General features: G+C 42.5%; 1 protein-coding gene across 4 annotated transcripts in view; it reads right to left on the reverse strand.

Annotated features, from left to right (window-relative positions):
* LOC125457009 (neural cell adhesion molecule 2-like) overlaps nucleotides 1-15,514 on the reverse strand; it is a 1,449,549-nt gene that overhangs the window by 214,277 nt on the left and 1,219,758 nt on the right. For all 4 annotated transcript variants that reach the window (XM_048540683.2, XM_059650141.1, XM_048540685.2 and 1 more), the window contains one exon: nucleotides 908-1,027. In XM_048540683.2, coding sequence (XP_048396640.2) covers nucleotides 908-1,027 — 120 coding nt within the window. The remainder of the gene's footprint in view (nucleotides 1-907; nucleotides 1,028-15,514) is intronic.

A 15,514-nucleotide genomic window follows, 5' to 3' on the forward strand; every position in this document is an offset into this window, starting at 1 on the left:
CTTTTAGTGAGAAACCAAGGTGAAATTTCAGAGGGAAAGGTGCCACAGGGTAGAACATCAATTGGTGCCCACATGTAAAAGTGATACTTTATGGTAACAGCCTTCCAACACAAACCAGCTGGTTTCCCTCACAAGCTCACAGACTCCCCACTTTGGCCCTCAGTGGTTCTGCTCAGGGCAAATAGAAACCCACAAATAGAAACTGAAGAGCACATTTTCCAACACTGCCATTCCCATCTATTAGTGGGAATGCGGAGCTGGTTGCACCCAGCTGTCAGTCTCTAATGTGACCATTCTGTACTTTTGGTAGGACAAGCCCACCAGAAGATAAAGTCATGAACTGTTTTCAAGTTTTGTCTCCTTTAGAATTCTGTTTACTGTTTACTAATGCTAAACATCTGAAATATCCTAGGGTTCAAACTTATTGTTATATCATCAAGGGACAAATTAAGCATCGCTCACAGTGTGTTACTTATACCCAGTGGGGTGTAATTCTGTGATATTATTGCAGGGCTGTTCCAGGGTCTCAAATCCATTACACACCAGTCCTAGATCTTCTCCCACCAATGTCAGATTTTGGGGAGAAATGTTGACCATCATGCAACTGGAAAGTGCGCATCTGGACAAATGTGTCCACTGAAATCATTTGAGGATTTATTGACAGATCTTCAGGTGACTGTTTCAGGTACCACCCCTCTTTCAGAGGAAATAAATAACCCTTTGAATCACTTTTGAGCAATGCAGTTGTGACAATAAATCTAATTGTAAACTGCAGAACATCATGCAAGAAGAGATCAAGGCAGATCGGCACCAAGTGTTTCTCTCTGTTTTGGAATATGAAGTGACTCAAGAAAGACTTTGGATATTTGTCACACATTTCTCATGAACGATAGGTTAAGCTACTTACGAACTGGTAGGGTCTGAAAGGCTTCCAGCTGGCTGTGTTCCCCTTGTCCTTTCCCATTTACTGCTGCTACTCTGAAGTGATAGGTTGAATTGGGTTTCAGGTTGGTGAGGGCCACATGAGCTATAAAGAGAGAGAAAAAGGAGAAGATGAGTTTGGAAACATTATGCTTCCTTCAATAATATCTCACTGTCATTCTTTAACCAACAACCCCCATGTGGGAAGCACAGTAATTCTCTAACTTTGCCTTCTTTATTCTTCTTGGGTATGAACCAGACAAACATTTGTGGCCCATTCCCAATTACCGTTCCTCCTGAGCCATTTAGATAACAGGGCCGTAAGATATAGGAGCAGAATTAGGCCATTCAGCCTATTAGGTCTGTTCCACCATTTGATAATCACCCATTCTCCTGACCTGCAGCAATGAGTTCCACAGTTTCACCACCGTCTGGCTGAAGAAATTCCCCTCATCTCAGCTCTAAAGGATTGCCCTTCACTCTGAGGCTGTGCCCCAGGATCCTAGTCTCTCCTCTTATTGGAAACATCTCTTCACCATCCACTTTACCAAGGCCTATCAGTATTCTGTAAATTTCAATGAGATTTTCCTTCATCCATTCAAACTCCATCAAACACAGAACCTGAGTTCTTAAATGCTTCTCATATGATAAACATTCATTCTCAAGACCATTCATGCAAACCTCCTCTGGCCCCTTTCCAACTCCAGCACATCCTTTGCCAGATACTGGGCCTAAAACTGCTCACAATATTCCAAATGCGATCTGACCAGAGTCTTATACAGCTTTGGTAATACAAATCAGCTCTTCTAACTACCAACTGGGCAACTTCACTGGTCACAGGTTGCCATCCAGAGAAAGATCTCTTTATCTCTACTCACTGCCTTCTGCTTGTCAGCCAATCTTCTGTCAATGCCAGTAATTTGCCCCTAACACTATGGGCTCTTGTGTTATTTAGCAGCCTCTTGTCCATCACCTTATCGAAGTCCTCCTCTGGAAATCCAAATATCCCACTGGCTCTCCTTTGACTAATTTTTGCATTACTTCCTGAAAGAATTCTAATAGATTTGTCATGCATGACCTCTCCTTGATGAAGCTGTGCTAACTCATCCTTATGTTACCATGCTCTTCCAAGTATTTCACAATCTCATCCTTAATCATGCACTTTTAAAATTTTACCAACAACTGAGATCAGGCTAATTAACCTATGGTTTCCTGTCCTCTTCCTCCCTTCTTAAACACTAGCCATTTTGCAGTCCTTTTGAATCTCTGACTCAAGTGATTCTTGAAAGATCACCATCAAGATCTTTACAATCCCCTCAGCTATCCCCTTCAGAACTGTAGGTGTAAGTCCATTTGATTCAGGTGATTTATCCACCCTCAGCCTTTCGAGTTCTCCAGCACCTTCCCCTTAGTGATGACCAATGCACTCACCTCTGCCCCCGGATCTCTTGAAGTTCTGTATGCTGCTGGTTTCTTCACTGTGAAAACTATGCAAAGTACCAATCCAGTTCCACTACCATTGCTCTGTTAACCATTATTACTTCTCCAGCATGATTTTCCCACATTCCAATGTCAGCTCTTACCTCTCCTTTATGTTTTATGTGTCTCTAAAGACTTTTGCTGTCTTCTTTCATATCATTAGCAGATTATCCTCACATTTCATCTTGTCACCTTTACTGCTTTTTTAGTTATCCTTTGCTGGTTTTAAAGACTTTCCAAGTCTTTGGCTTCCAACTAATTGTCACCACATTGTCTGCTCTTTCTTTTATTTTCACGCTATCCCTGACTTCCCTTGTCAGCGATGGTTGCCTCATGGTCCCCTTAGTATGTTTATTCTTCCTTGGGATGAATTTCTGCTGTGCCTCCCAAATTATCCCCAGAAACGCCTACCATTCCTGCTCCACCATCTTCCCTGCTGGGTTTCTCAACCAATCAACTCTGACCAGCTCATCCCTCATGTCTCTGCAGTTACCTTTACTCATTGTAATACCCCATTACACCTGATTCCAGCTTCTCCCTCTCAAACTGCAGGGTGAATTCTATCAGACTATGGTCACTGCCTCCTAGGGGTTCCTTAACCTTAAGCTCCCTCATCAAATCTGCCTCATTACACATTACCCAATCCAGAATTGCCTGTTCTCTTATCGGGTCTACCATAGGCTGATCCAAAAAAAATCTTGCAGACATTCCACAAATCCCTTTTCTTGCAATCTGCCACCAATCTGATTTTCCCAGTCCACCTGCATGTTGAAGTTCCCCATGATTGTTGTAATCATGCCTTTCTGACATGCCTTTTCTCTCTCCTGATTTATTTCCTTCCCCGCATCCTGGCTACCACTAGAAGGCCTGTACATATTTCCGATCAGGGTCCTCGTGCCTTTGCGGTTCCTCTGCATTACAGGGCAACCCCTCAGTCCCTCTCCCTATCCCTTTGAGAGAATGTGTATCCTGGGATATTTAGTTCCCAGTCCTGATCCTCTTGCAGTCTTGAGGTACCCACAGCTTCGAAACTGCAAATTTCAATCTGCACTACAAGCTCATTTACCTTGTTACATACTTTGTGGGTATTTAGGTCCAGCATTCTCATTGGCTGCCCTTCTTCTCATACTATTTAGCTTAAAGCACTATCCTGACTTTTTATTCATTCATTCATTCATTCACAGGGTGAGGGCATCGCTGGATAGGCAGCATGTATTACCCATCCCTAATTGACCCAGAGGGTAGTGAAGAGTCAACCACATTGCTGTGGGTCTGGAGTCACATGTAGACCAGACCAGGTAGGGGTGACAGTTTCCTTCCCTAAGTGAACCAGATGGGTTTTTTTTGACAATCAGCAATGGTTTCGTGGTCATCATTAGACTGTTAGTTCCAAATGTTTTTTATTGAATTCGAATTACATCATCTGCCCATACAGTGCAGAGCTGGAGGAACACAGCAGACGAGGCAGTATCAGAGGAGCAGGAAAGATGACATTTTCGGCTGGGACCTTTCTGCAGATATCAGAAATTATCTACAGCCCTCGTTTTGCCATTTTCCAGGACTTGTAGCATGATTCAGGTGGAGCCCATCCCATTGGAACAGCTCCCTTGTTTCTCAATACCGGCACCAATGTCCCATGAATTCAAACCCATTCCTTCCGCACCAATCTTTGACCTATGCTTTTGCCTCTTTAACTTTGTTGACCCTGTGGCTCAGACAGTAATTCGGAGATTGTTACCTTTTTGGCTCTGCTTTGTAAGTTAACTCCACGTTCCTCTGCAGCCCAGATGAGATATCCTGAACCCAGGCTCCATCCAGACAATGCAGCCTTCAGGATTCTCAATCCTGGCCACTGAGAACAGTGTCCATTCTCTTGACACTTCTCTTTTCTCTCTCGTCTTGAATGGCTCCCTGTACCATGATGCTATAGTCAGTTTGCTCATCCTCCCAACAGGCCACACGCTCACCCACACAGGGAGCAGGCATCCCAAACCTATTAGAATAGATCAAGAACTGAGGCTGCATCAGCACTACCTCTTGGATCCCTTTACTTGCCTCGTTCGTAGTCACACCGTCCTGTCCCTTACCGCTGACCAAATGCGAGGCAGTTAATCTAAGGCGTGTGGCTGCCTCCCGAAACACAGCGTCCAGGTAACTCTCCCCCTCCCTGATGTGTTGTTGTTTTCGAAACTCAGACTCCAGTTCAACAACTTGTGAGCCTTCTGATTAGCTCAGGCCACTTCTAGCTTGGAGACAAATATATTGGTGTGGCACAAGATTCAGAATGGGTAAGGTGAGCAAGTTTCCTGTGCTGAAGGGCATTAGGGAGCCAGCAGAGATTTTACAACAATCTGAAAACATCACAGTCACTTCTGCTGACGCCAGCCCAGATCTCATAAGCCAAGGTCAAATTCTCAAACTGCCATAATGTGATGTGAATTCACACTCACTTGGCTAGTAACTGTTGGATATCGACAGTAGTAATGTAACTGAAACACTGATGCGTCAGAACGTGAGTATTTCACAAAGCTGAGTGTTTCAGTTGATAGCATTCTCACTTTTGCAACAGAACTCTCAAACTAGACATGTGAGCGCGAATTTGTTACAGCATAGAAAATAGGATCAGGAGTGGGCCATTCAACCATTCAAGCATGCTCCCCCATTCAATACAGTCTTCAAAATGTAGGCTGACATTTCCAATGTGGTGATGTGGGGCTGTGCTGCATTGTCAAAGGTGCCATCATTTGGGTGAGACATTAAATTGAGCTCTAATTGGGTGGACACAAAAGAATCCCATTGGACTTATTTGTTCTTATCAATATTTATCCCTCAACCAGGATGGCTGGAAAAAAATCTGATCACTGCTGCTTGCAGGATCTTGCTGTGTCTGACTTGATTGCTGTAACCCTAAATTTCTGTGCTGATCCCCCAATCAACTTGCCACCACCGAGGCTACCATCCAATTGAGGAGAGAGGTACAATCAGAGGGTTGGCAACGCAGCAGCCTTCTCAGCTCCACTACTGATGTGATTTACTTTTCTAGAGTGTCCAAGGACAGACAAGCAGTTCCTGGTGATAGGGCGGTGAGGAAGGGAGAGCAGAAATTACATTATTCCATGACACCCACTTGTGGAATTGTGTGGCCACAGTGGTAATCTGCTGAGGCACAGCAGGAACCTCTCCCGCGCAGCAGGAACCTCTCCCACGCAGCAGGAACCTCTCCCATGCAGCAGTGTGCCCCCTCATGACAGTGCATGTTCCTTATTCTGGTCCTAAAGTGGACCAAGTGGTCTCACGATGGGTGGCTTTGCCTCCCATTGTGGGCAAAATGCCACAGCCCAGAAAGACTTTGGAAGGTCTCCAATCTGAAGCCATGTCCTTGCTACATTGTCAGTCCCATTTCCTGTCATCAGGAAAATTTAGCCCTTCATCCGAAGAGATTAATCCAGACTGTTTCCCTGTTTCCAATTTTTTTTTTGGCTAACCAATCACATGTTTCAAGGGAAATGAAAAATAAATTCACAACTTTCTTGTTGTCACCGTTGCTTTTTAATAACCCGCACAATTGCGGTAGAGTTCTCACACTCAGTCAGTGATCGAGAGACCTCTCAGACAGCTGACACTGTCCCCAGGTTAACCAAGCCTGCATTTGTTTCTATACTGACCATAAAACCAATGCTAAGGTTTTCACAAAATATGTGGATTCAGCACAAACTAAAATTGACAATGTGATACTCCATGGCTTATTCATTAAAGGATCAGTTATGTTTGCTTTCGTATTCTCCTCACTTCACAAATAAACACATACTGAATGATCTTGAATGTTAGCTCCCCTGCTTGCTGTAATGCAAGAGGAGAAAGGTCTAAATTAATACACTGGTGAAGTGTTACTCAAAATGATATCTGTTCATTGAAGTCTATGCCCCTCTTTATTGCATTTCTGACAAAACACACTGTGAAATAGCAGGATATAAAGCTGACACGCTGTGAAAACACGTGATATGCAGGATACATATGGCAAAACGGTTGGGTAAATAAAGGACATTTTCTGAGGAGACTGAGCTAGCTCATGCTTTAAAAAGCAGGCTGGAGTCTGCATACAAAGTGCCAATGGGAATGCAGGGGATGTACAATATAGAATTCAAGATGAGGGACAACATTTTTTACACTGAGAGTGGTTCATGTGTGGAATGAACTTCCAGAGGAAGTGTTGGATGCGGGTACAGTTATAATGTTCAAAAGATATTTGGAAGGCACATGAGTAAGAAACATTAGGAGGGATATGGGCCAAGCACAGGCAGGTGGGACGTTTAGTTTGGGATTATGCTTCGCATGAACTGGTTGGAGTGAAGGGCCTGTTTCCATGCTGTGTGACTCTATCGAGATTGTGATCTACGACAGATCAACACGATGAAACAATACAATCTATGGAGAATATACACTGTAGAGTAATAAACATACATTGTGGAATTATATAAGCTGTTCAAATATTTAAGTAGAGAAAGAGTAACTAAAGTGCATGTTAGTCTTTTAGAAAGTGAGTCTGAGGAATTAATAATGGAAAGAAGGAAATGATGAAAGTATTAAACAGGTGCTCTATGTCTACCTTCACTTTGGAAGACTTAGAAAACTTTCCAAAGAAGCCGGAAAATTAAGAGGTGAAAGGGAGGGAAGAACTTAAAACAATCACTGGCATCAGGGAAAGGGTGTTTAGAAACTATTGGACTGAATGGATAACAAATTTGCAAAGTCAGATGACCTACATCCAAGAATGTTAAGTTGCTGAAGACATAGTTGAGGCATGAGTTATAACCTTCACAAATTCCTTGGATTAAGAAGGGATCCAGCATGTTGGAAATAAAAATTGTTACAACTTTTTTCAAGAAAGGAGTGAGACAAAAAACAGAAAACTGTTGACAAGTTAGCCTGGCACCTGTCATAGTTAAAACTGCTGGAACTTATTATTTACAAGGTTATGGCAGGATCATTAAAAACAATCATAACTGCACTGCAATCAAATCAGGGAGGGTCAACATGGCTCTGTGAAAGCAAAGATAACAAGGTGTGGAGCTGGATGAACACAGCAAGCCAAGCAGAAAATTTTCTGAAGAAGGACCTACGCCCAAAACGTCAGCCTTCCTGCTCCTCTGATGCTGCTTGGCCTGCTGTGTTCATCCAACTCTACAACTTGTTATCTCAGATTCTTCAGCATCTGCAGTTCCTGCTATCTATCTGAAAGCAAAACTGTGTTTCATTAATTATTTAGAACTGTTTGATGAAGCAACAAGCAAGGTTTACGAAGGGGAAACCAATAAAGTCTCCAATGTTGAATATATTAAAGCTGGGATAGAAAGATTTTTGGTCACTCAAGGAAATGAGGCATACGGATATAGGCCAAAACCTAATGCTGAAATCCAGGATTGTTATTGAATGGTAAGACAAGATGCATGGTCAACTCCTACATCTAGTTCTTATAAGACCATGGGAATATCCAGGTTGCTGTGTATTTGCTGGAGTACATATTTACAGTGGTGGTAAGCCCACAGATAAAACCATATAGCAAGAGGGTGACTAAAAGCAGGATATGATAAAATAAGCAGTGCCGGGAGTCCAGATTGCATCCACTGTACAACAGGGAAAATGAAAATACAGCAAAATACCAAAAGTGTAGAAATTCAAGGGTGTATGATGGTCCATGAAGCAATGATATGAGCCTCGCATAGTATGTTGCCTTCAGGAGAGAGGACATCACCAGGCTGATCTAGAACATTTTGTGGAGAAATGAAGCCATGGGGCACCAGTAATATAGATAAAACCAGATAAGCTCTAACAGTCAATATTTCAGAGGCAAACTAAGAAGTTACATATCTTCAAGGTAGTAATCACTGATACTTTGCCTGCAGAGAGTGCTAGTGAGTTCTGGTGCATCAAAATTAAGCAGATGAATGTGTGCTTCGAAAAATGCAGGGAGAGCTTCAGATTCCTCAATCTTTGGGATTGGGCAATAAATATTTCCAGCACAGGAGTAGGTTATTGTCTGCAGGGGCTGTTCAAGGTAGATGGTTCACTACTCTATCATGTGAATTGTGACCAACATCCTCAAAGGGTGATTAACCTGGTCTAGTGGGGAGGCAAAAGTAAGAGGAGTGTCAGGCACCAGATTAGCATTAGGGAGGAGATGTAGAGTGCACAGAAAGAAGGACACAGTAGACAATAGCTAGTCAGAAAATGCAGGTCTCGCACAGGGGTGAAACGTGACAAAGGGCAAGATGGTTTTACAATGCATGTATGCAAAGGTTTGGGGTGTAATCAATAATTTTGGTGGGTTGTAACCATAAACAGGTACATAGAGTTGTAATGAAGTGACAATAATACATATCCAACATCATCAGGGGGTGCAATGTTAGTTCCAATTTTCATAGGTATAATGTGTTCAGAAGAAGTAGGGAAGGAATCATGGAAGACAAGTAGACACTTCTGCTGTACGACAAAAGGATTGTGCACTTGATGATCTAAAGAACAAACCCATTTGATCAAAATTTAGAGATAAAATGTGAGTTAGTATTCTACTTGACATATATTTTCGATCACCAAAGAATGAGAAAGAGACAGAAAAGAAAATTTGAAGAAAGATACAAAGCAAATCATATTTCATGTGGCCACTCGATTGAAACTGGTACATTTACATTGAAGTAAATAAATTTGAAAAGCAAAAGTAATTGGACAGAATAATACAATAAATTTTATGCAATTTGAGGTATATCATTTTCACCAGTTAGCTGAGAGTGCCAGTTCCAAAGTTGCTGGTTAAAACAAAGTTTGCTGTATTCAAAATTATGGATGACTTTAATAGAGCAAATGAGGACAAATATTTTCCTCTGTAAATAAGTCTGTAACTAGATCAGAGTGATTTTAAAATATTTCATGAGAGGGGAAAGATGAGTGAGGCTTGTTGAGATCTGGGGCATACCATCTGCAAGTGTGATGAAATGAGACACTGCATTAACTTTCAATGGACAGTTCAGGCTTGAAAGATTCCAAATTGCCCGACTGCAGATAAAGATTTTGAGGCACAGCAGTCAACCAGACATTCAATAAAAACAATACAGGCTCACCCAGTCCAATGAACTTGTGTTGTTCTGCATGAATAGACAGATAGAATTGATAGAATCCCTACAGTGTGGAAACAGGCCCTTTGGCCCAACTAGCCCACACTGACCCTCAGAGTATCCCACCCAGACCCATCCCCCTATAACCCAAATAATTTCTGCATCCCTGAACACCATAGGCAATTCAGCACAGCCAATCCACCTAGCCTGCACAGCTTTGGGCTGTGGGAGGAAACTGGAAAACCCAGAGGGAACCCAAGCAGACACGGGGAGAACGTGCAAACTCCACACAGACAGTCGACCGAGGGTGGAATCGAAATGATTCTATGATTAATTGATAACATGAAAGGGTGGTTAGCAGTCTTCCAGAAAACATTTTGAAATGCAAAATGAGTAGTCAAAGGAAGGGTGGAACTGATTAGGGACCATAAGAGTGATTTCCTTATAGTGGCTAAAGGCATGGAGGAGTAGTTGGCTTAGAGAAGGAAGAGGATAATGTCAATGTTTTTTGCAAAAGGGGAATCAAAAAATTGTACAGAATAACAATAAATAATGGGAAAAGAATTAAAAATCCGACCCAACCCATATGGCTTTATTCTAGTGATAATGGGAACTGCAGATGCTGGAGAATCCAAGATAATAAAGTGTGAAGCTGGATGAACACAGCAGGCCCAGCAGCATCTCAGGAGCACAAAAACTGACGCCCCTCCCTACCTCCCCGCCTATACTGTCCTCTCCACCTATCTTCTTTTCTCTCCATCTTCGGTCCGCCTCCCCCTCTCTCCCTATTTATTCCAGTTCCCTCTCCCCATCCCCCTCTCTGATGAAGGGTCTAGGCCCGAAACGTCAGCTTTTGTGCTCCTGAGATGCTGCTTGGCCTGCTGTGTTCATCCAGCTTCACACGTTATTATCTTGGCTTTATTCTAGGCTGTCAAAGTTCAAAACAAGGGACCGATTTTGGCCACAGTCTTGTAGTCCCTCTCAGATATAGGAATAATGGCACAGGACTGTTCACCAAATGGGACTCAGTCAGATAAATCTAGCAACTACAGATGACTGAGGATACATGAAAAAGGGAATCATGGCAGGCCTTCATTGGAGCCAAAGTTAATTGGCACTTGGAAAGCAATATGCATTGATAAATGAAAGCCAGTACAGATTTCATAAAGGCACACTGTGTTTGATTAACATGATTATACTCTTTGATGAAGCAATGGGGAGGCTGAATGAGGATAGCATATTGCTGTAATATATATGAACTTGCAAGAACCATTTGATAAAGTATCACGTAATAGGATTATTTGCAAAATTGATGTCTATGAGATTAAAGGGTCAGTGGCTGTATGGATAGAAAATTGGCTAAAGCACAGAAAGCAGTGACTTTTCATGAATAGTTGTTTGTCAAACTGGAAATAAGCATGCTCCCCAAAGGTTACTATAAGGCCTCTGTTCTTTTCAAAACTTATAGCTGACTCCAAACTTGGAACTATTGCAATGTGTAAAGAGAATAATGAGGCTCCAGACAGACAGACTAAAGCACGCGGCAAATGCAAACTGATGCAGAGTGTAAATTGACCCATTTTGGTAAAATGAGAAGAGACAACATAAAACAAATGGTGCAATTTTAATTAGAGTGTGTCTTTAGACATTTTAAACACTGGCTAGGCCTTGACGAGGGTATTAAGGACAGATGTGACGTCTTCACTTCCAGAAGGTAGTCATTACCTGAGACAGGGTTTACAGGAGATTTACTGAAATGGTGCTGCTATTGAAAGTCTTCTGCTTCATGACAAGACTAGGGTAGTTGATGTTCCTCTTCAGTGCTGAAAAGGTCATGAAGAGATTTGATTGAGGAGTTCCAAAGCACAAAGGAATTTTGTTAAGAGTAAATAAGTAGAAACTGCTGACAGTGGTGTGGTGGCAAGTAATGCAGAGGGCATTGATTTGAAGTGCTTTGTGAAAAAGATCCAGTGGGGGCATAAAGAAAATGTTTTCTGCAGTGAGTTGACATAAACTGGAGTGCAATGTTTGAAAAAAATGAAACAAAAAAATCAGCCAAAAGTTCCGAAAGGTTTAATTATGTGTAAGGGGAAACAAAATTGCAGGGCTCTGAGGAGGCAGCAGAAATTCGTGTTAATTGGATATCTCTTTCAAAGAGATAGGATGAACTAAATGGCCTCCTATTGCTTTGTTGTGATGGTTTTCTTTGGCTATCACTCCAATGAGGACATTTTAAACATCTTAAACAAGATCACAATATTAATACCCTGCAATAATTTCTCAACTACAGAATGAAGTTGGAGGACGGACACATTTTACACCACGCACTTAAAGGAACATTTACATTGATTTTGGCTTGTTTCCAGGAAGCAGTTTAAAACCCAGCTGGATTACAGACACAGTACCTAGCAGCAAGTCTCAGAATAACACAACTGTTTTAATACTGTGTGTGGTCACTGCTCATACGAAGCACATCTTTTTAGTTACAATGTAGTTATGCTATTTTACAGATGTCGGATAGGTTCTCAAATCTGATCTCTCAAATAACAGATGGTCATATCAACTGAGTTGATTCTAGTTTGAACCAATATTAGTATCAATGGATGGATTACCACTTCAATATGTTCTGATTATCTATTCAAAAATGACACCACCAGGCTATAGTGCAACAGGTTTATTTGAAATCACAAGCTTTCAGAGCAACTCAAATAAACCTCTCAGACAATAACCTGGTGTTGTGTCATTTTTGACCTTGTCCAACCCCAGTCCAACATGGTACCTCAACATCCTGATTATCACGTTATTCACAAATGCAAACTGCCATCTCCATACATGAGAAAATGTTACTTTTGTGTTGTCAGCTTTCAATAAAGAGAAGGCTATTTGTCCTGTTGACTCTCCAGTTATCTCAGAATATGACCTTAAACCATGTGATGCGATAACAACCGTTACTCCAGTAAGGCAAGGGAAATAATCCAAACTTTGAAAGTATTTGCTAATCTTGTGACTCAAACATAGAATCAAAAATTAGAAGTGAAACATCTGTGGAGGCTATAAATCGGAAACAGAAGTAGAAATTGCTGGTAAAGCTCAGCAGGTCTGACACCAACAGTGGAGGGAAATCAGAGTTAACATTTTGTGTCCAGTGACATTCTCAGAATAGAAAGTAGGACTAGGAAAAGGTCTTTTGGTCCTTTGAGCCTACTGTGCTATTAAGCATAATCATGCCTGATTATTCTAATCAGTTCCTACTGTCTCCCCATAATCTTGGATCCCTTTAGTCTTAAGAACTATATCTAACTCTTTCATCAGAGCTATGTTGAGATCTGAAAGACAGGATCAAATTCCTTAGACATTGGCAGAATGCAAAAGGGTGGAAGGCTTTGAGAATGGTGGGAGAAGGCCGAGCTGGGGAGCCATGGACTAATGCCAGGAGCAAGCTCCTCGGTTGCTCAGGCTAAGTGCCAAAATAACGATTGCCTTCTGTCCCTCCATTCTGCCTGCAGTGACTGAGCTCACTGCCAGGAGATAAGACCACTAGATAAACCTTGATAGTTCCCCAGAGAGTTCACAGGATAGCCTTCCTTGATAGCCACTCTGTGGCCCAGTGAATTAGCTGCTAATGGCAATGGTAGATCCAACAACAATGGTACTGATTTCTCCCCTATCTCCTACATCTGCGCTAAGTGTCAGGCATTGGTTCAGGGCAGTTCCAGACTGATGGTGTTTGCACAATGGCCTTTTAAACATGGTGCCTATGCTCAGAAAGCCAACTGATTTCAGGAAATCCCAGCAGCCGTGAATTGTCCTGGGAACAGTGTGTGCTAAGATGCAGCTGGAATTAGATGAGACGGATTCTATAGGGAAGGGTAGATAGTTAATAAGATGAGTTTGGAAAGATATGGTGAGAAAACCTATGCAAAAACTTAGGTATCCCAGTGAAAAACCCTCCAAAGAAAAGACAGAGCTCATGCATAGCCAAAAATACAGAGCCTTGTGAAACTTCAATGGAAGCTATTTTCTCGAGAGCTCTATTGTTTAAAAATTACACATCCTTTCATCATCATGATCACTTCGTCCCATTTCTGTAAAATTGTTCATTGTGTTCTTGGACCTGTTTAATCCATCTGCTACCAGAACCCTCACCTATGCTTTTGTTCCCTACAAGCTTGACTACAGTATTCCAATGTCTAACAATTCCAAGGTTGCTTATGCATCTTTCACTGAACCAGAAGCCCCTGCACATCCAGAGCCCTGTTGTTTGTGCCTGAACATGTGCTACATCCTGTTTGGACATCACCTCTGTGTTTACTGACACAACTGGCTAATGGTCCATCCACACCTGTGTCAAAATGTTTAAGTCTCTCCATGTCCTCGCAACCTCACTATCACTGTCCCTTCTTCAGCCCTACAATTTTCCAAAAAAAATCCACAATTTTCTCACTTTTGCCTTCCCCCTCCATTGGTGACCATTCTTTCTGTTAGATATGCTCTAAGCTCCCTGAACCAGCAACCACGGCCCCACCCCCACCTCTCTGCCTCTGACAAAGCTCTTGGGCACATATCCCAATATCTTTTTATGTGGCTTATCACATTTGATCAATATACTCGAGAAGTCCCTTGGGATGCTTTATTATTTGAACAATTTAGTTAGCGATTTTTTTTTCAGAGCTATTGAATGTAAAACCTGGGGTTCACACTGAGCCTGTGTCTTCAGGTTAATTAGATTATGGGGGACTGATATTCACACACATTGCACGTATATCACAGGTTTTGTGCACAAAGGATTTGCCGATCAATTTCACTTCTATTCTGTTATCCTAAGATTGCCTGTATTTGTTAGGGGAATTGTTTGCTGCACTCCAGTGAATAATTACTACTATGGATATCTTCTAACAGCTTCACAGTCTACTGCTTTTGGGCAGTCCCACAGGATCAATAAATTCAGTGCATGATCTACAAACTCTGCCAATTTTGGTGTTGGTGATGCTTGAAGAGTCTGGTGGATAGGGAGTTTGAAGGCCAATGCTTTCCCCTCAACCTCTTGACTTGATCTCTATGCATTCCCACTGAAGCCTTCTCAAATGAGCCTTCTTCATTTTGCATGCCAACATTGCATGAGTTGATGGAGATATTTAACCTCTTCAGGGTTATTCTGAGATAACCGTGCAGCATTTCTACCCTCCTAGGAGTCTCCTGCCATGACTGAACTCCAGACAGAGCAATTTTTCTTTATTTGTTCACCAGATGTAGATGAGTACTGTAGCCGGATGGGCCATTCAAAATGGCAGAATCGGATAACACACCAAGCATGCTGGGAAATCAAGCCAAGCATTGGCCAAAACATCCTCGCAAAGATACTGAAATAAACAAGCTGCAGGCCCAGACAGGCAGGCTGTAGCTGCATGCAGCACAGTACACTGAGACAACACAGTGTGGACCTGGAGGAACACAGCAGGTCAGGCAGCGTCAGAGGAGCAGGAAATAACACAGTGTGGAGCTGGAGGAACACAGCAGGTCAGGCAGCATCAGAGGAGCAGGAAATAACATAGTCTGGAGTTGGAGGAACACAGCTGGTTAGGCAGTGTCACAGGAGCAGGAAATAACACAGTGTGGAGCTGGAGGAACACAGTCGGTCAGGCAGTGTCAGGGGAGCAGGAATTAACACAGTGTGGAGCTGGAGGAACACAGCAGGTCAGGCAGCGTCAGAGGAGCAGGAAAAGCTGACGTTTTGGTCTGGGACCCTTCTTCAGATCTGGGGAAGGGAAAGGGAGCTGGATATAAATAGAGGGAGAGGAGTGGGGCTGAGAAAGGAAGGAGGAATGGTGATAGGCGAATGCAGGTGGGGATTGGTCACTGGGGTGTGTAAGGCAGATAGATGGGAAAGAACACGAACAGGTTGTGTCAGATTGTGGATGTGGGAGGAAGGATGGGTGGGGCTGGGGGAAGGTAGCTTGGGTGGTCATAGGTGGATTCATGTAGGGCGTAGTGGAGATTGGTCAGTG

The sequence above is a fragment of the Stegostoma tigrinum genome, chromosome 12 (genome assembly GCF_030684315.1).
Source record: "Stegostoma tigrinum isolate sSteTig4 chromosome 12, sSteTig4.hap1, whole genome shotgun sequence".
Lineage (NCBI taxonomy): Eukaryota > Metazoa > Chordata > Chondrichthyes > Orectolobiformes > Stegostomatidae > Stegostoma > Stegostoma tigrinum.